Source organism: Neltuma alba, unplaced genomic scaffold (genome assembly GCF_004799145.2).
Source record: "Neltuma alba isolate B1F8T4 unplaced genomic scaffold, ASM479914v2 tig00013347_pilon, whole genome shotgun sequence".
NCBI lineage: Eukaryota > Viridiplantae > Streptophyta > Magnoliopsida > Fabales > Fabaceae > Neltuma > Neltuma alba.
The window spans coordinates 97,267-120,940 of NW_021637615.1; the positions used below are offsets into that span (position 1 = coordinate 97,267).

Consider the following 23,674-nt stretch of genomic DNA (forward strand, 5'->3'; position numbering starts at 1 on the left):
TACATATGTGCTCTAGTGACACTAAAGCATGGTACTTCTGGACCAAGTATTTGTTCATTACCTTCTAGAGGTCTAAATCGATCTTTAATCCATATCTAAAGATCTTGCAACTACCGAAACACATAATGGATGTGATTTATCCATATGTATTCTTCTCAAAGCTTTTATTTTAAACTTTTTCTTTAAGTAATTTGTAGTTTTTGAAAACTCATCAGGAGTTGTGATACTATAATTATAAATAGTATTGATAACAGACTCATTTTGAATCTTTTCATAAACAGACAAGTTGGAATAAGTTTACAACATTCCTTCAGTTGATATTAACCACATATCTCTCATATAGAGACTTACTTCAATGATATCTTGAGAACATAATTGTATGCTTCTAGAAACTTAAATCCTTCAAGAATTTTCATACATTATGATCCATATCTATTCATGTATTGGATTGTTTATATTTATACAAGAATTTGAATCCTTCTGGGATTCACATATAATTTCACTACATAGCGGGTCACTGTATTTCTAGACGCATATGAGATTTTATCAAACTGCCAGATTGATAATATACATAAAAATTTTAATTCACCACAAGATTCTCTTTCTCTTTTCTTGTACAAATACCCCTTACACTTCAGATGTTTGGGTTAGAGATACACAAATCTCCTGTTATAATATTGCGTCTTTTCTTTTCTGTTAGCCAATCATTTTTCTGTCTGTATCTCATAACAGATTTATATATAAGATCCTCACTTGATCATGTGATATCATCAATCAAATTATTGTCGACAATTTTATTCCTTTGTCGGTCCCGTTTTCTTTTATGACATAATATATCGAGATCTCTTTATTGCTTTCAGACATTTAAACCTCTTCAGGGGTCAAAGAGTTATGTCTTAATCTTTTTTGCAATTCATGCCTCCTTAGTATGATCATCATGATCATTTGCTCCTTTTTCTTTCTTTTTGGAACCGATCATAATATCATGCTTTTAGCATGTCTTCAAGAATATGAGCATTTTTAGCTGGAATATAAGAATTAAAAATTCTCATTTGGGTCAGTAATTGCATCTGGCAGACATTAGTAATGTTTTACAAATGCAATACTTCATGAACTTCTAGTTCATACTACTATATTTGAGGATCTACATTTGATAGTGAAAGTGCATTCTATGTGTTCTCTTTTCCAGCTATACATTTTCTCCCCCTCATATTGGAAATATGCAATGTAGGTCTCCCAAATCCATAAATCTCCTTCAGAAACATTATTTTGTTTCATTTAGAGACAAACAAGAATAAGGAGGTTCTTATCCAACATTGATCCCAACTTACTTTTAATATCCACCTATGTCCATTATTACGGTGGAATAATAAATATTGCATATTCTAAGATGAAAAATGTCTGACTCCTGATCAAAAGCCAAATATAATGGGAGAATTCACAATACATTGTTGGCTTGATGTATTTATGTGCAAAAATATAAAATCAATCATCCCAACACTCAAGTAGGAATTCTGTTCTCATAAACTCTGATCTAGCTACTTATGGAGGCTTTTACTAAGCATATAATTATCAGCAATGTGAGGAACAATCACTAGCAATCTCAACAAGAATCATATTGATTTCATAATCAAGAACTTATGTACTTAATGTAATTATTTGAACATATTTGCAAATTTCAGGTTGCAAGTTGATCATAAACACCTGTGACCATTTTATAGATGCATCTTTCACTTATAGAGTATTACTTTGGTCTACATGGTGTCTAAATGGGCCCATATATAAATTTGATACATTATAAATCTGTACGGATCTGATTTTGAGCATAGCTAGTGATGTTCTTTTTTAGAACAAACAACACATAAAAATTCTTGAATCACATATCATTTTAAAGAATCTTCTAGCTCTTTAATAAACGACAATGCACATTTTTTATGATATTTTGCATCATTATGATCCGGGATGATCTAACCAGTCATGCACTCATGCCAAACTATGAATGCATAAACTTCTGGTTTATTGTAAAATCATTCTCAATTATTGGTAAACTTCTTATTACCATGTTATATTATTTATTTTTCTCCTTAATATTCCATAAGGAATATGTTATCAATTATAGATTTTATCTTCAGGATAATAAATAATGATATAGCTCTTCTAGAGCATTAGTTTTTATCTTTTACCCAAATGGTAAAAACCTGTGCAGTCATGAAAGGTTGAGCGCTACTGGCTCTTCTGGAGCTTTTTTCAAAAGGAACATGAGATATAAGGAATGAAATTAATATTAATAATAACAAATTCCATCTAACATGATTCACACTTGTATTTCAACAATCTCCCCCTCAAGTGTGAGTCATATAAATATATTTTTCTTATTTCTGTATTTCAAATACAGTGAATACTATATAGTAAGCTAATAACATATCTTTAACTTGGAAATCCAAATGCTTCCTGATTCATATATAATAATAGATTTAAATCCAATTGAGTTATCACCTTAAGACCCTATAATAAGTAAATATTCTCATATAAATGTTTGTGGGTTATAATTTTTCATTATTAATTCCTTTTCTGCCCACAAAAAAAAATAGAAATTATATCGCTTCTAGCCTTTTAATGAGATAAAAAAAATTCAAATATCTATGGCTTCTGGCCGTAAGATAGAAAATCAAATTTATATGGCAACTAGCCATTTAATAAGATAAAACAAAATTATATATATATGGCTTCTGGCCATAAAATAGAAAATTCAAATTATATGGCTTCTAGCCATTTAATAAGATAACAGTAATCAAATATATATGGCTTCTAGCCATAAGATAGAAAATTTATACGTAAATACTTCTAGTTATTTAATAAGATAAAATATCAAATATATATGACTTCAAGTCATTTAAAAAAATAGAGAATTAACCATATATATATATATATATGGCTTCTAGCCATAAGATAAAAACTCAAAGTGGTATAGCTTCTGGCTATAATATAGAAAATCAAAATTATATGGCTTTTAGCCATTTAATTTGAAAAGAATGTAAAATCAGAGTTATATGGCTTCTAGCCATTTAATCGCAATGAGATGAGAACTTAGAACTATATGGCTTTTGGCCATTTAACTTTAGATGGTAACTCTTTTAAGATACTGCTAGTATCCATTGGAACTTCGGGTTCTATCGAAATAGTGACATCAGGTCAATAAGAAATAGAGGGGGAAAGAATCTCCAATCATAGCCATGGAACCCGATGTTTAAAACAACAGTAGATTTTTTTTTTTTAATTCCATATAATGGCTTAGATTGTCCTAGATAAATTGAATAGGAATATGGATACTCTGAAACACCATATCTGTAATGCTCGAGATATTCTTATTTGAACAAAGCAAGAGATACTCCAAAAAAATAATATAGATGATGCTCTAAAATTATGCTGGAATAGAAAGGTATATCATACGCACCTTGGTTAGAGCTTCGTGCTGATAACGTGTTATGAATAAAGAAGAATAGAGAAGAATCATACAAAGGAAGAGAGGATTGATAAGAGAGAGTCTTTCTCATTCCATTCAAGAGTACACAATACATTATACATGGCCTCTATTTATAGGCACAGCTTTACATCTTTGATAGAATCTACAAATCACATGATAATATGAGATAATTGTGGGATATAGAGATAATAGGAGATATTAGAGATTATAGGAGATAAAGGGAGATATATGGACATCCACAAAGATATTATTATATTCATAACAGTATGCAATTAATGCAGTAATATGATGGATCGCAAGACTTGCATTATTGAATGAAAATACTCCTCCACAGAATTAGGCCTAATGGAGGCAAGTCTAAGCAGAAAAAAGAAAACTCACACAACCCTATGCATTCAAGAAGCACAGAAACTCTCCCACTTCACTCACCACATTTCCGATACCTGCTCTAACAATGAATCTTTTGTTATAATAGCTTCTCTCCCTCGCTAACTGTCAATAGTACCACAATTACTTGGGCCCCCACGTGGCAATATTATTCTTTTTTTGGATTTCTCCATCCGGTATCCCAGAGTAATAGGCATCTTTCAGCCGTGACAGCAGCCCCAGACTAATCCGGATCGAAGGCTTGCAAGGAACCTTTCGGTTGGCGCCCTCTGGCCCCTCAGGGTGCTGCGTTCCCATGGCTCGAACTCGAGACCTGTGGTTAAGCTAAGACAGCCCCAGCCAGCTGACCTAACCCCTCGGGGTTGGCAATATTATTCTTTTGTCCAAGGCAATATCACATGTAACTAATAAGGTTGAGAATAAAAAAAATTCGTTAAAATTTTAGCTTAGCATTTAAAATTATTTATAAGTATGTTTCACTTAAACCGAAATAAAACTCCTCTCACATACTGATATCATATTTCGTAAATTATAATTATAAAGATGGCCATAACTATCCGAAACCTATATTTTATATGTAAAGAATGGGAGGGAATATCATTTTGTATCACTTATTCTGTCTACAATAGTGCATAAATACAGAGGATCCAAGTTGTCCCTTTCATTGGGAAATTTTTTTTTTTTTTGCCAACCATAAATTTTTAATAGGCATTAAATACACTAATTAATAAGTTGCAGAGAATCCTTCATTGTTTTCCTGGACTTTTCTTTTGCCTAGTTGCCTTACTTACCTAAAATATTGAAATGTCCCTTAATTATGAAAGTGACCTGCAATTTTGACTTTGTAAACATATTATCAAAGCATAGTGAACGTAGAATTGTACTATCAAAAGCATTAGAAATTTGTATGATTAAATGAAATCTATATGATCTCTGAAAATGATACCAAAAAATTTGTCTCTTACGTTGATAAAGAGTGCAATGGCTTTGGATTGGAGGTGTGAAGGTCTGTGAGAAACTATGCTTCATGAAAGAAAATTTATTCAGAATCATTCAGTGAATCGGATTCTGGCTAGTTTGCCAAGGCTGCGCTCAAGGGATGTGTCCTTAGGATTGGGTGCTTTGCTGACCACGTCATCTTTTGAATTTACTAAACATGTTACAGGTGACAATAGTTCTGTTACCGATAGCGCAGGGGTATGTTGAACTTGATTTATGCCTTTCATTCCATTATACGGATGTATCTGAGACTAAGTATGTTTTAATGAAGGATGGTTTTTCTTCCCCGAAGGGAATCTATGTCATCAGAAATCAAGAACAGAAGATAATGGAGCAAGAAGAGAAATCAGTTCAATAAAAGTACACTGAAGTGGGCAGATATGATTAAAGGAGGTACAATGACATTATTAACATTGAAGTTCTCAAAACCAAATTAAAAAAAAAAAAAACAAAAAGAAACATGAAGTTCTAATCGCATTATTAGATTATTGTACAGAAGATATGGCTGACAAGACAGTAAAGTAACACACGAAGTGGGCAGATATGAGGTGATGAGAAGGGATTTCAAGGATAAACTTCAATAAGTGACCTTAGACCAGAAATGGATGTTATCTTGTAGTGACTGAACCCAGCTTCCAAGAACAGCTTCTCCCATTCTTTTTCTTCTCTCTCTCTTCCATTGGTCATAATCATCATCATCACATCGAAGAACAGCTTCGCATCTCTTACATCGCGTTCATCTTTCTGCTCATTGATCACTTTGTCTATAATAATCACTTTCCCCTCTCTGCCTTTGCTTGCGATGGCTTCCTTACACTTCTTGAGCACCTTCACGCAGTCTTCATCACCATAACCATGTAAAACCAACTGCCAAATCCCAATTAATCATTCAAATTTCCTGCTTTGTTAATAATTCATACAGTGCTCATCAATGATACATAAACCGGTGGATCTTAAAATTCAATTGTGAACTTGTTTATAAAATTTGCGTACCTTAAGAAGAATGGCATCTCCTGCAGGAATAGACTGAAACATATCCCCTCCAACGAACTTCAAATTTTCGCTGTCTTGTAAGTTTTCAACAACATACGGAAAATCTAGCACGGTGCACTGCAGATTAGGCAATGACTCGGATATGACCCTGGATGCAGCTCCTTTTCCACCCCCAACATCAACTAATGAATTGAATCCCTCAAAAACTGATCGGCAATCTTTAATTACCAAGTTCATCATGCTTGAATCACTAATCAGGGCTTCATTAAAGAGTCCGCTAAAATCCTTGTTTTGGCTGACATAGTCCCAACATCCCATCCCATATACAGTGTAAAAGGGGGTGGGCTCATTACTGCTAAACCAGTCTCCCAAGTGCTCCGACGAATGAACTATGGCCGGATGAAGCATTGCCTGAGCTAAATAAAACAAGCTTGGGACATTGTCTTTGAGGAGAAGTCTAGAGGAAGGTGTGAGATCATATCCCACTTCTTCCTCGTCACCTTTAGGGACTTTGACAGTAGAAAAGAAGCCAGAGTGAACCAGTAAGCGCATGAGCCTATAGAGATGTGAAGATTTTGCAGGGTCTATATGGAGAGCCAACAGCAGCTTAGGGAGGGTGATGGGCCGGCCATGGCTGTGGATTATGTCTGGTATGTTCAGCTGCAGAGCACTCTTTAAACTCATCGAACCTAGGAAATTGAATACATGTTTATACACATGGGCCTGAGCTTGAAACAACTGTGTCTCTGCCTCCACGTTGCCTTTGTTGATATCCATTTTGGCTGCTGCAGATTCCTTTCTTCTCTGATGAATAGTACTACATTCAAGAGCAACTAATGTTAAGAAGGTCAGGAGGAATAAATGGGCCCTTAAAAGTTCACCATTCAAACGGTTCGTTGACTTTGAAAATATTTTAATTGTTTGTTTATTGGGTGAAGTAGCCCTCCATTCCCACGAGTTTGCCTCATTCAGACTTTTAATATTTATAAAAAATAAATGTTATTATAATGCAGGGTATTTGAAAATAAGACCGTGTCTATCCAAAAATTATATCTTATATATGCAGAGGACGGGAGGGGGTATCATCTTGTATCACTTATTCTACCCACAGTAATACATAAATATAGAGGATTCAATTTATAAGTTGTCCCTTGCATTGGGAAATAATACATATTGAAACGTTAAAGTGACTTGCAATTTTGAATTTTTAAACATCTCATCAGTGCTTTTGTCCAAAAAAAAAAAAAACAACATCGGCATAGCATAGTGAATGTAGAATTGTATTATCAAAAGCATAAGAAATTTGTATGATTAAAAGGAATCTATGTCATCTCTGAATATGATAGCAAAGAATTAGTCTCTTAATAAGAACGCAATGGCTTTGGATTGGAGGCGTAAAGATTGCTAGAAACTATCCTTCATGAAAGAAAATCTATTCAGAATCAGTCAGTGAATTGAATTCCACCTAGCGTTTCCCACCACATCATCTTTTGAATTCACTAAACATGTTCCAGTGGGAAAAAGAATCTATGTCATCAGCATTGGATCATCTCTATGTATACACATGAGCCTGAAATTTTTTTTAAAAAAAAACTATGCATTAAAATCTGAGAGCCAGTCATGGATCTTTTTGAATTGCAGTAATCGTCAAAGCATAACCTTTGTGATCATGCTCTAGGAAATCCTAAACCTTCTGGCATCTGAAACATCTAAATCCATTCCTCCAGTAGACAAAACCCATCAACATTACACTTGATTATTTTGGCCTAATGAAAGCTCCATCATAATCTTTTGAAGACTTCACGGTGTCTTCCTTCACTTTCATCTGGAAATTGAAATACTGATTCACAGCAAAGGACATGAGCCAGAACAGAGCAACATAGCCTCATTCGAAGTACAGAGTTAAGGCGGAAACATAGTCACTAATTCTTTTTTATATTTACCTCTGTTCAGATTAATCAAAGAAATTGCTTCATTGATCTCACAATTCTTCACCCCAGGGGCAGATCTGGATTGAGCCATTCTGGGGATTCTCAGTTACATGAATCATGCATTTAGTAAACCTTGATATTTGGTGGTTGCGGTGTGTGGCCTGTGGAGGTATCTGTGAAGCAGAAAGAGTTGCTAGGCAAAGATGATATGATCAATCAACAAGGGAACAGTATCAAGTCTAGGTACTCATGAACCTCCATATTTATGTGACCAAATGATTTCTCAATAATATGATCTTCATCAAGACTTTGATTATAGTCGTAGTTGTAGATGTGGTCATGGATTGTAGTTGTGATTGGGTAGCCAAATACAACTTCTCGGGCTCGTGGGTAAAACAAGCTAAACTAAAAATTATAGATGTATAAGTAGATTGCAAAGGATATCATTAAAAAGTATCCGCATAGGTTAATATATGAGAAACTAATGCATTTAATTGAAAACTTTTATATAATATATTGGTCGTATAAGTCGACTTGAAGAATTAAAATTGCACTTGTCCAGTTGTGTTATCACATGATTGTTATATTAAATATAACATTTAATCAACATTTTTACTTTGACAATAATTGTAGGGAGTACAATGATATTTTTATCATTGAGGTTCTGTAACCGAATAAAGAAAAACATTGAAGTTCTAATCTTGTGACTAGATTATTGTTCAGAGAATGTGCTTCGCAAGATAGAAAACCAGCACACACAAAGTGGGCAGACATCAGGTGATGAGGAGGGATTTCACCTTTCAAGGATAAACTTCGACGAGGGACCTTACACCAAAAATGGGAGTTATCTTGTAGTGACTGAACCCAGCTTCCAAGAACAGCTTCTCCCAATCTTTTTCTTCTCTCTCTCTTCCAGAGACGGCAGTCATCATCATCACATCGAAGAACAGCTTAGCATCTTTCAGGTTGTCCTCATCTTTCTGCTTATTGATCACTATATCTATGATAATCACTTTCCCTTCTTTGCCTTTGCTTGCAATGGCTTCCCTGCATTTCTTGAGCACCTTCACACAGTCTTCATCACTATAAGCATGTAAAACCAGCTGCCAAATTGCAAGCAATCATTGCTTAGTAAAATTTCCTACTTAGTTAATGAGTCAAATAGTGCTCATCAATGCTTTACAAACTGGGGAAACTTAAAATTCAAATATGAATTTGTTTATGAAATCTGCATACCTTAAAAAGAAAGGAATCCGCTGGAGGAATGTATTGCAGCATATTCCCTCCAACGAACTTCAAATTTCCGCTGTCTTGTAAGTTTTCAACAACATGCGGAAGATCTAGCACAGTGCATTGCAGATTAGGCAATGACTCAGATATGATCCCAGCCGCAGATCCATTCCCACCCCCAACATCAACCAATGAGTCATATCCCTCAAAGACTGATATGCAGTCTTTAATTACCAAGTTCATCAAACTTGAATCACCAATCATAGCTTCATTAAAGAATCTGTTAAAGTCCTGGTTTTGGCTGAGATAGTCCCAAAATGCCATCCCATGTGCAGTGTGAAAGGGGGTGGGCTCATTACTGCTAAACAATCTCCCAAGGATTCCGATGCATGCACTAGAGCTGGATGAAGCATTACCCGGGCGTAACCAGACAAGAATGGGATATTGTCTTTAAGGAGAAGCCTAGAGGGAGGTGTGAGATCATATCCCACTTCTTCCCTGTCAGCTTTAGGGACGTTGGTAGTAGAAAAGAAGCCAGATTGAACTAGTAAGCGCATGAGCCTATAGAGATATGGAGATTTTGCAGGGTCCATTTGGAGAGCCACCAGCAGCTCAGGGAGGGTGATGGGTCGGCCATGGCTGTGGATTTTGCCTGGTATGTTCAGCTGCATAGCAGTCTTTAGACACATGGAGCTCAAGAAATTGAATACGTGTTTATACAGATGGGCCTGAGCTTGAAACAGCTCTGCGTCTATCTTTCCTTGGTTGGAAGCCATTTTTGCAGATTCTTCTGCTCTTCTGATGAATAATAGAAGGAAGTAATGATAAGCGGATAAGAAGGAATGGACTGGGGCTTAGAGTTCGTCTTTCGAACTCTGCTATGAGTTTGAAAATTTCTTTGATGTTTGAAACAACCCTGCCCCTGCATTGCCTTGGTTGATAACCATTTTTCCAGATCCCTCTCTTTTGATAAATGATACTATCTCCGATCTTTAGTCTAAGTGTGGGTTTGATTTTTAATTTGGTCCTCAATATAAAATTCTAATATATTTTGTCTTTTATATTTATCTATTTTTTTTTTCAAAGTAGCTTTTATAGTAATGGTAATTCTGGTTAATACACTTAATTAGTAATGGTATTTTAAGAAAAACAATACATATTTATTACAAATAACTAATTTAACTAATTTTCTTAATATATTCAAATTAGTTAACTAGTTCTTATATTAAAGATTGAAATTAATACTACTACTTATAGAAGAAATTAATTTTAAGTAGACAATTGTTGTCAATATCAAGTTGTTCCGGTGACAATGCTGCTTATCATGTTTAGATGATGTTTTAGACTCAAGTTTGGAGTTGACATATTTGTACACATATATTTAATGGTATAAGATTTTTAAAAAAACATGCGTAGCGGTTCTGAATTTGAAAATTTCCTTAGGTGTTTTCTTTTCCTTGGCTGTCCATTTATCTTCACATGAGAGTCTGTCTCAAATCTCCATTCCAACTTGTTATTTTTTAATAAATGACATATGAAAAGCGCTGATTGAGAGAACACCAATGAATGCGGTGGGGTGCCCACAATAGCCATCAAAGTATTTGCCACAGTGGAAGACCACATTATACGACACAACATCTTATTTCCCAATACAGCAAATTAATCACACAGAACAGCGATGCAGACTGCAGAATCAGGAGTAAATTCTGTTGGTGAGATACAAGAGATTTTATTGCTGATGAGTGGTTTGTGTTAATTAAGGATAAACTTCAAGAAGCGACCTTAAACCAAAGATGGGTGTTATCTTGTAACCACTGAACCCTGCTTCCAAGAAGAGCTTCTTCCATTCTCTTTCCTCTCTTTCTCTTCCGGTGACGGCAACCATCATCAACAAATCAAAGTACAGTTTTGGGTCTGTCAACTCAGGTTTATCCTCCTTCTCATTTATCACTATGTCTATTATCATCACTTTTCCTTCTTTACCTTTCCCTGAAATAGCCTCTCTACTTTTCTCCAGGATCCTTACACAGTCTTCGTCACTGTAGGCATGTAAAACCAGCTGCAAATTGCCAATCACCAAAAATGTCAAACTCAAAACTGCACTAACTCTCCATGTTTCTTTTGTTAGCCCTTCTTAAAATATATAAAATTTAATCTTACTTTAAAGCAGAAGAAAATATTTATTTAAAAAATTAACGTTAATATAATTTTTAATTTCCTAAATTTGTATTCATTTTGGATGTGGTCCCTCAATTTTTTTCATTTAAAATATTAGTTTCTATAATTTAATAAAAATCTCGACCATTTTATCCTTTTAAGAACCAAAATCTATGTTTTAAAATTAAAGGGACCAAAACCAAAATGAGAATAAATTTAAAAGACTAAAGATTATATAAAACCTAAAAAATACTTATCAAATTCAAAAAAAAAAAAAAGTAATTTACTCTTTAAAATTTATCATATTTGTTGATCATCTTGCTTAGCAGCACCCCGCTATTAAAACGTGTGGGCTATATGTTATGGAAGCCAAGCTTCGAATTTTGAAACAGAACTAAGAAATGATGAAAGCAGAGCATAACTTTTGTGCATATACCTTGAGAAGAATGGAGTCAGCAGGGGGGATATGGTGAAACATATCACCTGCAACAAACTTGAGATTTTCAGTATCCTGCAAATCCTCAATAACATGGGGAAGATCAAGCACTGTGCATTTCATATTGGGAAACTCCTCAGAAATGATCCTAGCCACAGCTCCTTTCCCACCTCCAACATCAACCATCGACTGCATACCTTCAAAAACTGACCTGCAATCTCTGATCACCAAGTTCATCATCCCAGAATCACTCACCATAGCTTCATTATAAAGCTTCCCATACTCAGGGTCCTGACTTCCATACTCCCAAAACCCGATCCCATATGTACAGTGAAAAGGGTTCTGTTCTTCTCTGTAGAACCAATCTCCCAGCAATTTCCATGGATCTGACAAAGCAGGATGAAAAACTGACTGTGCAAAACAAGTCAAGTTGGGGGCATTTCCGTTGACGAGAAGCCTAGAACAAGGTGAAAGATCATAGGCCTCCTCTTCTTCTTCCTTGCCTCCTTTGTCAACTTTGGTTTTAAGAAAGAGGCCAGAGTGAACCAAGAAACGCATGAGCCGATAGAGAAAACCAGATTTTGCTGGGTCAATCTGCAGTGCCAAGACCAGTTTAGGGAGAGTGATGGGTTGGCCGTGGCTGTGGATTATGTCTGGTATGCCAAGATTGATTGCAGTTTTAAGGGACATGGTACTGATGAAGCTGAATATGAGCTTATACAAATGAGACTGTGCTTGGAACAGCTCTCCTGCCCCACGGCTATCCATTTTTGCAGGTCCCTCTGATTTCGAAACAGATTATAAAGGGTGACCACGTCTAGGAAAAGTCTCTCGTTTTAATCATGTGAAGTCTTCCGCTAGTTAAAAAATTGTGCAAGTTGTCACAGACTCTGCAATTTATGTTATCCTTCTCTAAGCATAAATATATTTTTTATTCTGTGGTCAATGTCTCTCGACAAAACCTCTCGACTCTGCAATTTTATGTCATCTTTCACCAAGCATAAATATTTTTTAAATTTTAAGATCATTATCTTATGAAAGCTACTACTACAGGAATGATTTTCATGTGCTCAAAATTTCTTCGCAGTACTTGTGTTTAAACAAGTGAATTTAAGAAGAGTTATGCAATTATGAAGTTATGATACCTATAGTGGGGGAAAAAGACTTGTGATTTCCTTCGGCCACCAAAATTTTTTCAGTGTAAACACGGATTACAAAATCAAAACGGCCGCGTCAATGCAAGACTCAAGAAAAGCTAAGCTCATCAGCATGTTCACTCAGAAACCCATGAAGGCTATTGGAACACCGACTATTCCTCAAGGAGTTGCACATGTATTGATCATTGAATAAATCTTTTGATGCCTCCAATTACTCAAATCGACCTCCAAAACGCGAAATTACTCACATGTTCTACCACACAGTTGAATTGCACTTATTGGATTTTCAATTTATGAGATGCATTTTTTTTTTGGAACACTTTTGTTCAGTCAGCGAGTACACATATTAAAATCAGAAGTGTGTTTTGCAGAAGAAAATCCATAACTCCATTAAGAGAATATATCAGTGCTTACAAACATCCAGATGTGGAAACCTACAACCGATAGGATAAGGAGACCTAATTGCACAGCTATACATGCCAGACTACAAGCTTAAGCACGCTCGCCCCTGATACGCCTGGCGAGTTGGATGTCCTTAGGCATAATTGTGACCCTCTTAGCATGAATTGCGCACAAGTTAGTGTCCTCGAAGAGACCAACCAAATAAGCTTCTGCGGCTTCCTGAAGAGCAGCTACAGCAGAGCTCTGGAATCGAAGATCAGTCTTGAAATCCTGAGCAATCTCACGAACCAGACGCTGGAAAGGAAGTTTCCTAATCAAAAGCTCGGTACTCTTCTGGTACTTCCTGATCTCACGAAGAGCCACCGTCCCTGGTCTGAAACGATGGGGCTTCTTCACACCTCCAGTAGCCGGAGCAGACTTCCGAGCCGCCTTGGTTGCTAGTTGCTTCCTCGGAGCCTTTCCACCTGTGGATTTGCGAGCGGTTTGCTTGGTACGTGCCATAATCGCAGATTAGAATAGGAACCGGACCCGGAAATCTAAAGTAGAAAGGAAATTTCGCAGAGGGCAAAGGATGCTTTCAGGCTGATGATAAAGGCGGGAAATAGAAGAGAGTTTATATAGGAGAGGGCTTCTGAAATCGAAATTTGTGCGCGCAGAGTGAAAGATGATCCTGGCCGTTGACATTTCAGGATGCATCGACGGGTGTAATCCGTTTGGGGGATGGCATCCTGTCATACGCGGATCGATGACGTGGTAGTGTGGATGTGTCGGCGGTTTTCCATTTTCTCTGAGAGCGTGTGATGGTAGCCATTGATGGGGATCAGCTTTTGGCGGCTGAGATCGTCTTTGATAACCTGACGCGGATCGCGAACGTGGCCGCCGGAAATTTTCATTTGTGTTTCTCTTGCATTCAGTTTGTCTCCCTTCTGTTCTTCCAGCTCTTAGACCCACATTTAACAGGTTTAAATTAAGAAAGAATTAAAATCAAATCCTACAGGAAAAAAAATAATTACTAAAAAGTTCTATTAATAACCTCAACAGTTTATAATGACAAGTTCTATAATAGAGATAACAATCTCTTAGACTTCTTTTTTAATTGTTTTTTTTATTTGAGACCTCGTTATAATTCTCCCATAAATCAATTGCAATTTTGTTACGGAACACTATTTTATCACCCCTGCGTTGCATGGAGTTTCCCCCCTACAAATCTCTTAATTTTCTTATGAACGAAGGAAAAGTGTTTATAAATTAGGTATCTAATCTTATACTACCTCCGGTCCTTATTATAAGATCCCGTTTGACTTTTTGTTTGGTCCTAATTATAAGACCCCAATCCATTTTGTCTCTCATATTTATACATTTTTTTTCCAAAATAATCCTTCTAATAATGATACTTCTAGCCAATACACTTAATTAGCAAGGATATTTTAGGAATGACAACACTTATTTATTACAAATAACTAACTTAACTTACTTCCTTAATTTCCTCAAATAAGTCAACTGGGTCTTATAATTATGACCGGAGGTAGTACTACTTAGTCTCCTTAATATAAAAGTTAGTTTAACTTTTAATTTAGTCTTAAATATAAAACTATAGTTCATTTTGTTTCTCTATTTTTTTAAGGTAGCTCTTGTAATAGTTGTACATATCAAATATTTTATTAAATAGTAATTCTAACTGATACACATAATTAATAAAGATATTTTAGATAAACAATATCTATTTATCACAAATAATTAATTTAATTAATCTTCTTAATCTATTTAAATTAATCAACTAGTTCTTATATTAAAAACCAGATAATATAAAGCTAACCTAACATAATAATGTTATCCACCTTACATAGTCTAATTCAATAAATCTAGTCCAAATTATGAGATATTATTTACAGACTATAAATAAAGTTTTTATAAATAGGGCCAGAGGTAGTAGCTAAAGAAATGTTTGGATGGAAACCAAATCATGATTTTAGAAGTGCTTTTACGGCATACGAAGTAAATATATAAAGGAGTCTGTCTCGTTTTACAAAAAAAAAAAAGGAAAAATATATTTGCAGGTCCTTATAGCTTGATCAGATTTTGAATTAGATCCTTATAGTTTTATTTCTTTTTATTGAATCCTTATAGTTAATTTTATTAAATTTACAACTCCTTCCGTTACTAATGTTGCAAACACCGTTAACCCACAATAGTAGAGGATGATCTGACAATGCGCTCTCTCTCCCCTTCCCCAACTCTGTGTCTCTCTCTATGACCTTTCTCTCTCATTTGTTAAAGCTAACCATGATGAGCTCAATTACACCTCAAAGGAGTGAAGAAGGACTGTCTCTTCGATTGGTCCTGCTCCTCATCAACATAGGCACGCTGCTTCCATGCTGTTATAAGTCTGATTACGCCAAAACGAAGTATAGTGAGAATTGGCGTTCAGCATTGCACCCACGGCAATTTTTTCAGTGAACTCCTCTGCCCACTTTCATTAACACCGCTGTTTCTTTGTCTTTTGTTATAGATAAGCAAGATTTGATGCATTCGGATCTCAAAGGAAAACTAATTGCCATAATTATATATATATATATATCATGGATAATGGAAATATGATAAATATGAAACTTGTCGAAAACGCAGTATGCTAGCTCAAGTAGATTAGAATTAGAGTGATATGAAAAGGAGGTTATGTATATGCCAGAAATATTATTACAGAGTGAAGAAATAAAGCCTAAGATGCGGAAAAATTTTCATCAATTCCTCCCATAAGACTCTAATCAAAGCTTCTTCTTTCTGATATGTTATAACAGCATATATAGAAGCAACATGCCTATGTTGATGAGGGTAGGACCAGTTGAAGAGGCAGTCCTTCATCACTCCTTTTGGTTGCCATTGAGCTCATCCTGGTTGGCTTTAACATATGGGAGAGAAAGGCGACAGAGAGGGAGGCACAAAATTGGGGGAGGGGAGAGAGAACACACTGTCATATCATCTTCTGTTATTATGGGTTAACGGTGTTTGCAATATTAATGACAGAAGGACTTGTAAATTTAACAAAATTAAGTATAAGGATTCAATATAAAGAAATAAAACTATAAAGACCTAATTCAAAATCTGATCAAACTATAAGGACTTGCAAATATATTTTTCCAAAAAAATATTTTTTAAAAGCATTTTTTTAGGTTCCCAAACACCCCCTAAATCTTTTTCTTTTTTTTTTTAACCAGCACCCCTAAATCCAAATTACTGGGAAGCCTCTTCAAAAGCCAACATTGACCCAATATTGGTACCATCGTGATGATAAAAGATTCCATGTTGCCGTGCATAACGCCTGCATCCTTGCTCCTATCAGGACTCGATGGAAACAATCTAGAGAAGCGAGATCCTACAAATGATGAATTGGTTTCTGCATAATACTACCTCCAGTCCTTAATATAAGATTTTGTTTGATTTTTATTTTGATCCTAAATATAAGACTCCCAATTTACTTTGTCTCTCATGTTTATGTATTTTTTTCTAAAATAGTCATTCTAATAATAATAGTTTTAGCCAATACACTTGATTAACAAAGATATTTTAGGAAAGACAACACATATTTACTACTATTACAAATAACTAATTTAACTTCTTTTCTTAATCTTCTTAAATTAGTCAACTAACTCTTATAATTAAGACCAGAGGTAGTACTACTAAATATTTTAGTAATTGAGAACATAGAGGCATGCTGATGAAAGATTTTAGCTGGCTATTATGTGAACAAATTTCTTGCCTTCCTCAGAGAAATTTTCCATGTCATGCTACTAGCCAGTCGTTTATTTTAAGAATTAAGAAACCATACATATATTCTGTTGCACAACATTTTAGCATTAAACACCTCTCATTTTTTTTAAATCCAAAATTCCCTCAGAAGACATAGATGAGGAAAAAATCGCAGGGTTTATGCCTGACTTGTGTAACCTCATTCTCTGCAGGATGCAATAACATATAGTTGACCATACATATAAACATACTATTTCCAACACCTAATATTAGAGTTAAATAATTAACATGCGAATATTAAAAAAAATTAGTTAATTAACTATTGGTAATAAATGAGTGTTATTTTTTTAAATATTTCTATTAATCATTTGTGTTGAAATAGAAATATTTTAATATGTGTAATTACTATAAAAACTATTTTGAAGAAGAATAAATAAACATAGAAAACAAAATAGATGGAGATCTTATATATTTAAAATCAAATTAAATCTCTAATTAGCTTTTATTTTTAGGATCTGATGTAGCATTTTGATAGATATAACCCTGTTAAAACACCTATGCATTGCGGATGATTTTTTTTTTTTTTCACAGTATTAATCATTCTATAATCAATACACACCCTTTGCAACTTATAATTACTTCTAAATAGGTGTACAAATATATGTATTTCTCAATATTGGATAAAAATCATTGCAAGTTTCTATTATCGACCTGATCACAAGCCAGGCTGCTGGTAAAATTATCAAAATGATTTATGCGTAGAAAATTATGTAACAAAAAATTTAAATATAGATATATGGGCCAGCCTATACTATATGGGTCGCCCAAATGAGCTGGAGAGATAAACTGGGAGAACCCAGGATTCCAACCCTTATCAAACCGTGTGGGAGATTTTGGGCTGAATAGATCAACCCATCGAGCTAAAGAGACCCTTAACAAACGAAGGCTTCAGTCCCCAATAAAAAAAGGTGATCAAAACATGAAGATGATGTTTTTTCAATATTATAACACATTCTGATTTTAATATAAGAGTTAATAACTAATTTGAATAAATTAAAAAAAATTAGTTAAGTTAGTCATTTGTAATAAATATGTGTTGTTTTTCTTAAAATATTATTACTAATTAAGTATAATAATTAGAACTACTATTATTATAAGGACTACCTTAAAAAATATAAAAAATAAAATAAATTGGGATTTAATATTTAGAATCAAAATAAGAATCAAATGAGTTTTTATATTAAAAAAAAAGAAGTGATATAGTTTCAAGGGGCACCATGCCCTCATCATCACTTTATTTTCACGGTCAATTTCATTTATTTTTAGTTTCAAGCACACAAATGACAAAAAGCAAATTATGGCATTGTAAAAAGGATTATATTTCCTGATGTGAGTTTCGAAATCGCAAATCATACTCGGAAGTCTTCACCACATCTTGAATAAAATTTATTACTACCTTCGGTCTTTAATATAAAATCTCGTTTGACTTTTATATTGGTTCTAAATATAAAACCCTAATCCATTTTATCTCTCATATTTACTCAATTTTTTTAAAAATAGTCCTTCTAATAATTATAGTTTTAGTCAACATATTTGATTAGTAAGGATATTTTAAGAAAGATAACACATATTTATTACAAATAACTAACTTAACTTCTTTCTTTAATTTTCTCAAATTAGTCAACTGGCTCTTATAATCAGGACCGGAAGTAGTACTATCTTTTATCTTGATTATAAGACCTTATTTATAATCTGTAAATTAGAATTGGAGGTAGTATTAACTCAATTTGTACTTAGAGTTTAGAATAATTGGAGGTAAATGAACATTAAAAAATTGTTGTAGGTGTCTTCAAGGTTTTTGCCCAGCTCTTTCTCCCGTCTTTTAATCTTCAAATAATCAGTGCCATCAATCAATCCCCATTTGATACGATAAAGTATCAAGCACTGGCCGGGAGGACCTCATCATCCTTGAAGCAATGTAACAACACCGGATCGATGACCCCCATATGTGGCAGCGTTGAGGCTTACAAGGAAAACATGCTATACGCTGATTTTTTTTTTTTTATATGTGACACAATTTTTAAAAATATTTATATACATTTTTAGATTATATATTAATTTATAAATGAGTTAAATTATTTTTTTAAAAAATAATAAATTTAAATACTTTAAAATAATTTAATAACTTTTTTAATCTTTCTAAATTAGTCAACTGAGTTTTATAGTACTGCATTCGGTTTCTAATATAATAACTAGTTGATTAATTTGAGTAGATTAAAAAAAATAGTTAAGTTAGTTATTTATAATAAATAGATATTATCTTTTTTATAATACAATTGCTAATAATGTGTATTAGCTAGAATTACCATTTGATAAAACATTTATTCTGAAAAAAACAGATAAATATAAGAGATAAAATAAATTAAAATTTTATATTTAAAATCAAATTAAAAGTCAAATAATTCTTAGATTAAAAATTAGAAGTAACGTTAAGAATTGGAGGTGGTAAAAAGGAACTTTTTTAATTAAATTCTACTGAAATCGAATCAATTGTATCAAATTTACACATCTCCAAATTCCCACCGCACGCACGTTTGGCCGAATGGCTTCTCCGGTTCAAAGGAGGCCATAACCGTTCGTTGTTAAACTTACAAATGACAGCCAATCCGCAATCACTGTGTGCTTCCTCAGCGTCTGGTTGGCGAGCCATTACAAAATGTGGGAAGTCAACCGAGCAAAATGTAAAACCCTATGAATTTCACGGCACCCCTCTTTATTTATTTAAATAGCCATTCACAATTTAGCTCCCCCTAGTTCTCCGGGCGACTTTTTCTTGTTTTTGGTCCACGCTTCGCTTCCTCTATCTTCTTCATCAAGAAATGCCGCCTCCTTCCAGGTCAAATCAGCAACGACCCTTGTTATATTCATTCTGATCCCTTTTTAAGCTCGAATTCTTTTAGCTCATAACGACCCAACATTGGGCATTACGAGTTTTAGTTAAAAAAAAGTGGTGTTCAAGATCGGATCGCACTCCCATAGTCATGATGCTTCCGCTCTTGAAGCTAGGAACGCTCGCTCTGAAGACCCTGAGCAAACCCGTTGCTAGTAGGCTCAAGCAGCAGGCTGCCATTCACCCCAGGTTCAGTCAATACATCGTTAGGATCGCCCAGGTACTCTATGGCGGTCCCATTTAATCGCATCGGCTTTCACATTAGATAAGTTTGTTAGTTTTATGCTGACAGTGCACGATGTTTACGGAGTCCGTATGGAATATGAAATGTCAAAATCGGATGCGTTTGAGACGATTTTTTGGTTCCTGTTTTCCGGTTTATATTGTAAACATTGGGTTTTAGGATATTTAGCTTTTGAACGCAATGCCTGCGTCTCAAGAGTTTGGAAAATTGGAACGTGCTGTTTAGTGGTCCCTAACCCTGGTACGTGGGCCTTAGAGTAGGAGAGGGGACTAAGCAGTGCGTAGTTGAATCATTCCAGTTTCAATCTCACTATATAATTTGTTCAACTTCTTGTGCAACGGAAAAACTCAAACCATCTATTTTCGGAAATTTTAAGCGCGAGGAGGCAAATGAATGTCTCAACATTGGCTGTGCAGTGCTTATGGTCTTGTTATTCCTCTATTTAGTTAGGAGGGTTCTATTAGCTTTCATTTAACAAGTTGAGCCTTACCACAAGCTGCTCTGACCTACTATAGACATCCCGTGTCAAAAAGAGAAGTTAAAGTTTTGCTGCAATTGTGTGCAGCACATCTTTGCTATTCATTGCTTTGTAGAGTTTGGTTCATGCCTCCTGACTTGTATAAATCTGTGTTTTAATAGACAATCCTTTGTTGCTGGTCTATACATGTATTGTGAATTGTCTTGCAGTTTGGATTTCTTTTCTTTGGATGTGAAGATCAGAGGGGCACTAAAACATGTTTTCTCATGCTTTTGCATGTCGCAAACAGGCTAACCATAGAGTCACAACACAAATGCAAAGGCGCATCTATGGCCATGCAACAGATGTTGAGATTCGGCCTTTGAATGAGGAAAAAGCAGTTCAAGCTGCCGTAGACCTTATTGGAGAACTCTTTGTCTTCTCGGTACTGTATGTTTACATTTACAATTACAAACACAGTTTGGTGATTTTGTCTATACAACTAAAATTCATACATTTTTGAAGATGTAGGCAATACCACCACTTGCTTAAAGCAAGTTAACATAATGGTGTCTTATTTTGATTCTGCTGTCATGCTATCTGCTACTTGTGAGTCTGGTGAACATGATTGTGAGCAAGATATAAGACTAATGTGTGAAATAGGACTCAATAGACAATCTGATTCTGTACTTAATCCAGCTATTACTGTTAATATTCATAAAGCTTGAAATTCTTTCTCAAGCTATAAAAATCAATCACAATTTTACTCTTTTTCTTTTTATTTGTGCTTTTGAGATGTACACTGACATTGTTATTGATGTTTGAAATTGAGGCACTATACTTAGTTTGACCTGTTATTACTTAAAAGTGGTTGAATAGCCGTTATTATCTATAGGTTAGGCCGTATTGGTCATTCAAAATTGATTGTATACGATCACCACCAGATGGCAAATGCAATGCAGATATTGCATAAATAAAAGGAGCCGACATTGGTCTTTTGAGAATTAACTAAAAGGTAGCTAATGCAACTCTTGTGAAGTTTGAAGCTGAGCGTCTCCGTAATTTTAAAGATACATCTGGAGAACCCACCTGTGTAAAAATTTCCATAAAAGGATATAATAGAAATTTCAGGGGATAATTTGAAGATGCCTGTGAGTAAAATCATGTGATTGTGACAAAATGATGCGGTAAATGAAAGTACTACTCAGTGAAGTTTCTTATTATATAGTATAGACCAACAAAAGAACCGTTATTTAAAGTTTATTACCATTGCGCACAGGATGTAAGAATATACTCCTCTGTTTACACTAAAACATAGGTCTCATATTTAGGACTGGAAGAGTATATTTTTTTATATTATTGGGCCGAAGAACAGTTTTTGTGCATGATCAATTAGAAACGTGTTCTTAAATGCGCACTTCTTTGACAATTCTTTATATTCATAGGTTGCCGGAGTTCTCTTGATCTTTGAGGTACAAAGAAGTGCAAGGTCTGAAGCAAGAAAGGAGGAGCGACGCAAGCAGGAGCTGGAGGTAATATAACCATAATCATGATGCATATATCTGTTATTATGTGTTCCTGTATATTTGTTTTAGAGTGTGGTTGCATTTGGCATGCTTCGTTGACCATGCAAAATAACTGTTTGAATAATTTTAAAAGCTATTCTATAATATTTTATTTTATTGTAAATCCGTAACAGTGTCTAGATCGTGATTCCACTTTTTGTGTCTATGATATCTTTTACCCAGGACCGACATGAAATGACCAAATGAAATATGTAATTATTTTTGGAAGATTGTTTCCGCTTTATGCTGATTTCCATATGCATGGTGCATATAGTCTCGCGGTTATTATTTTGACCTATTAAGCTCTGAGATAAATGCTGAATCAAATTCTGCAACTTTTAGCATATTTATCATAGATTTACTCGGTTGACTCGAGTGAGCAGTGAAACTATTCCCCCCCAACCCCCCCCCCCAAAAAAAAAAAACCTTGCGAAGCAAAACCAGACATCTAGGGCGCCAGAAATTGGTTAGCATGCATAAAGTCACGTTTCCTTTACCATTATTCATAGGGCCTTCCGTTTGCTGAAACATAGCATAATACTGAACAACTTTCATTAGCAGTCTATAAAAGAGAATCAGTTCCTATATTCCTAAGTTGGTGGCTCCATTTCTTGTTTGCGCTTCATTTCTTAATTGCTGCATTGTTGGCCAAATGTAGAATATAATGCTTTGCGATGTATGTCATGCTCATTATGACTTTTTCTGGGATGCTTAAATTGACCCAATATATAAAGCTTTCGGATGTACTTTATAAATTTTTTTCAAAAAGAACAATAAAAAGTCGCCTATGTCTGAACTTTCATAACAAGCTCAGTCAAGATTGTCACTGTGTTCTAGAGGTTGAACTGGGTGCTCAAAGTCTACTATCATTGAACTTGTTCAAATGGAGGGTTAGATATAAGGCGTAGCACATTATTTTCATCACAAGATTTTTGTGGAAGATGAAATAACTGAATAAAAGAGGACTACCACGTTCTTTCCTGGCTATCCATTTCCTTTTCTGTGCTCAAATATTAAATCAGGGTGAACAATTTTTGTCTTTTGTATCAATGCCTCTCACTTTGGCTAACTCAGGAAAGTTATCAGTTTGTCAAGGGTACATAATCCACAACCTCTATTCATTGTTATTCAGGCTGTGAGGCAAGGAAATGAAGAAATTGCGGAAGAAGTGGAACTTCTCAAGCACAAAATTCAAGAACTGGAAAAACTGGCCAGGGGACAAGGACTCGGCGGAATCCTGAATTTTAGACTGGGCAGTACAGAAGATGGAAAGACCGCAAAAGCTGCTTGACCTATGAATATAGTTTGAGTCAATATTCTTTCGGGGTAAATGTCAAATTTACTTCCGGTTTGGGTTATTCACACTTCATGATATGAAATACTCCTCCGGTCCTTATTATAAGACCTAATTTGACTTTTTATTTGGTCCTAATTATAAGACCCAATCCATTTTATCTCTTATATTTATGCATTTTTTTCCAAGATAATCCTTCTAATAATGATAGTTTTAGCCAATATACTTAATTAGCAAGAATATT

General features: G+C 34.7%; 4 protein-coding genes and 1 pseudogene across 5 annotated transcripts; 1 reads left to right on the top strand and 4 right to left on the bottom strand.

Annotated features, from left to right (window-relative positions):
• Window positions 1-5,220: 5,220 nt before the first annotated feature.
• LOC114736600 (trans-resveratrol di-O-methyltransferase-like) lies at window positions 5,221-6,677 on the bottom strand. Its single transcript, XM_028924460.1, has 2 exons — window positions 5,864-6,677; window positions 5,221-5,737 (listed from the first exon to the last, which is right to left on the bottom strand). Exons 1-2 carry the CDS (start codon window positions 6,638-6,640, stop codon window positions 5,435-5,437), a joined length of 1,080 nt encoding a protein of 359 aa, XP_028780293.1. The 5' UTR covers window positions 6,641-6,677; the 3' UTR covers window positions 5,221-5,434.
• Window positions 6,678-8,594: 1,917 nt separating this feature from the next.
• LOC114736590 (trans-resveratrol di-O-methyltransferase-like) lies at window positions 8,595-9,800 on the bottom strand (annotated as a pseudogene).
• An 802-nt stretch (window positions 9,801-10,602) lies between these two features.
• On the bottom strand, window positions 10,603-12,443 carry LOC114736602 (isoflavone 4'-O-methyltransferase-like). The gene is made up of 2 exons (XM_028924462.1): window positions 11,618-12,443; window positions 10,603-11,083 (listed from the first exon to the last, which is right to left on the bottom strand). The coding sequence occupies exons 1-2, from the start codon at window positions 12,383-12,385 to the stop codon at window positions 10,781-10,783; spliced, it is 1,071 nt and encodes a 356-aa protein (XP_028780295.1). The 5' UTR covers window positions 12,386-12,443; the 3' UTR covers window positions 10,603-10,780.
• A 690-nt stretch (window positions 12,444-13,133) lies between these two features.
• Window positions 13,134-13,757, bottom strand: LOC114736606 (histone H3.2). Its single transcript, XM_028924467.1, has one exon. It carries the CDS (start codon window positions 13,675-13,677, stop codon window positions 13,267-13,269), a length of 411 nt encoding a protein of 136 aa, XP_028780300.1. The 5' UTR covers window positions 13,678-13,757; the 3' UTR covers window positions 13,134-13,266.
• A 5,660-nt stretch (window positions 13,758-19,417) lies between these two features.
• Window positions 19,418-23,511, top strand: LOC114736605 (OPA3-like protein). Of its 2 annotated transcripts, XM_028924466.1 has the most exons (5): window positions 19,418-19,422; window positions 19,918-20,090; window positions 20,882-21,016; window positions 22,017-22,103; window positions 23,269-23,511. In XM_028924466.1, exons 2-5 carry the CDS (start codon window positions 19,962-19,964, stop codon window positions 23,425-23,427), a joined length of 510 nt encoding a protein of 169 aa, XP_028780299.1. In that variant the 5' UTR covers window positions 19,418-19,422; window positions 19,918-19,961; the 3' UTR covers window positions 23,428-23,511. The 2 variants fall into 2 exon arrangements, with proteins under 2 accessions (XP_028780299.1, XP_028780298.1); XM_028924465.1 differs by lacking the exon at window positions 19,418-19,422 and having other exon boundaries at window positions 19,616-20,090.
• Window positions 23,512-23,674: the final 163 nt, after the last annotated feature.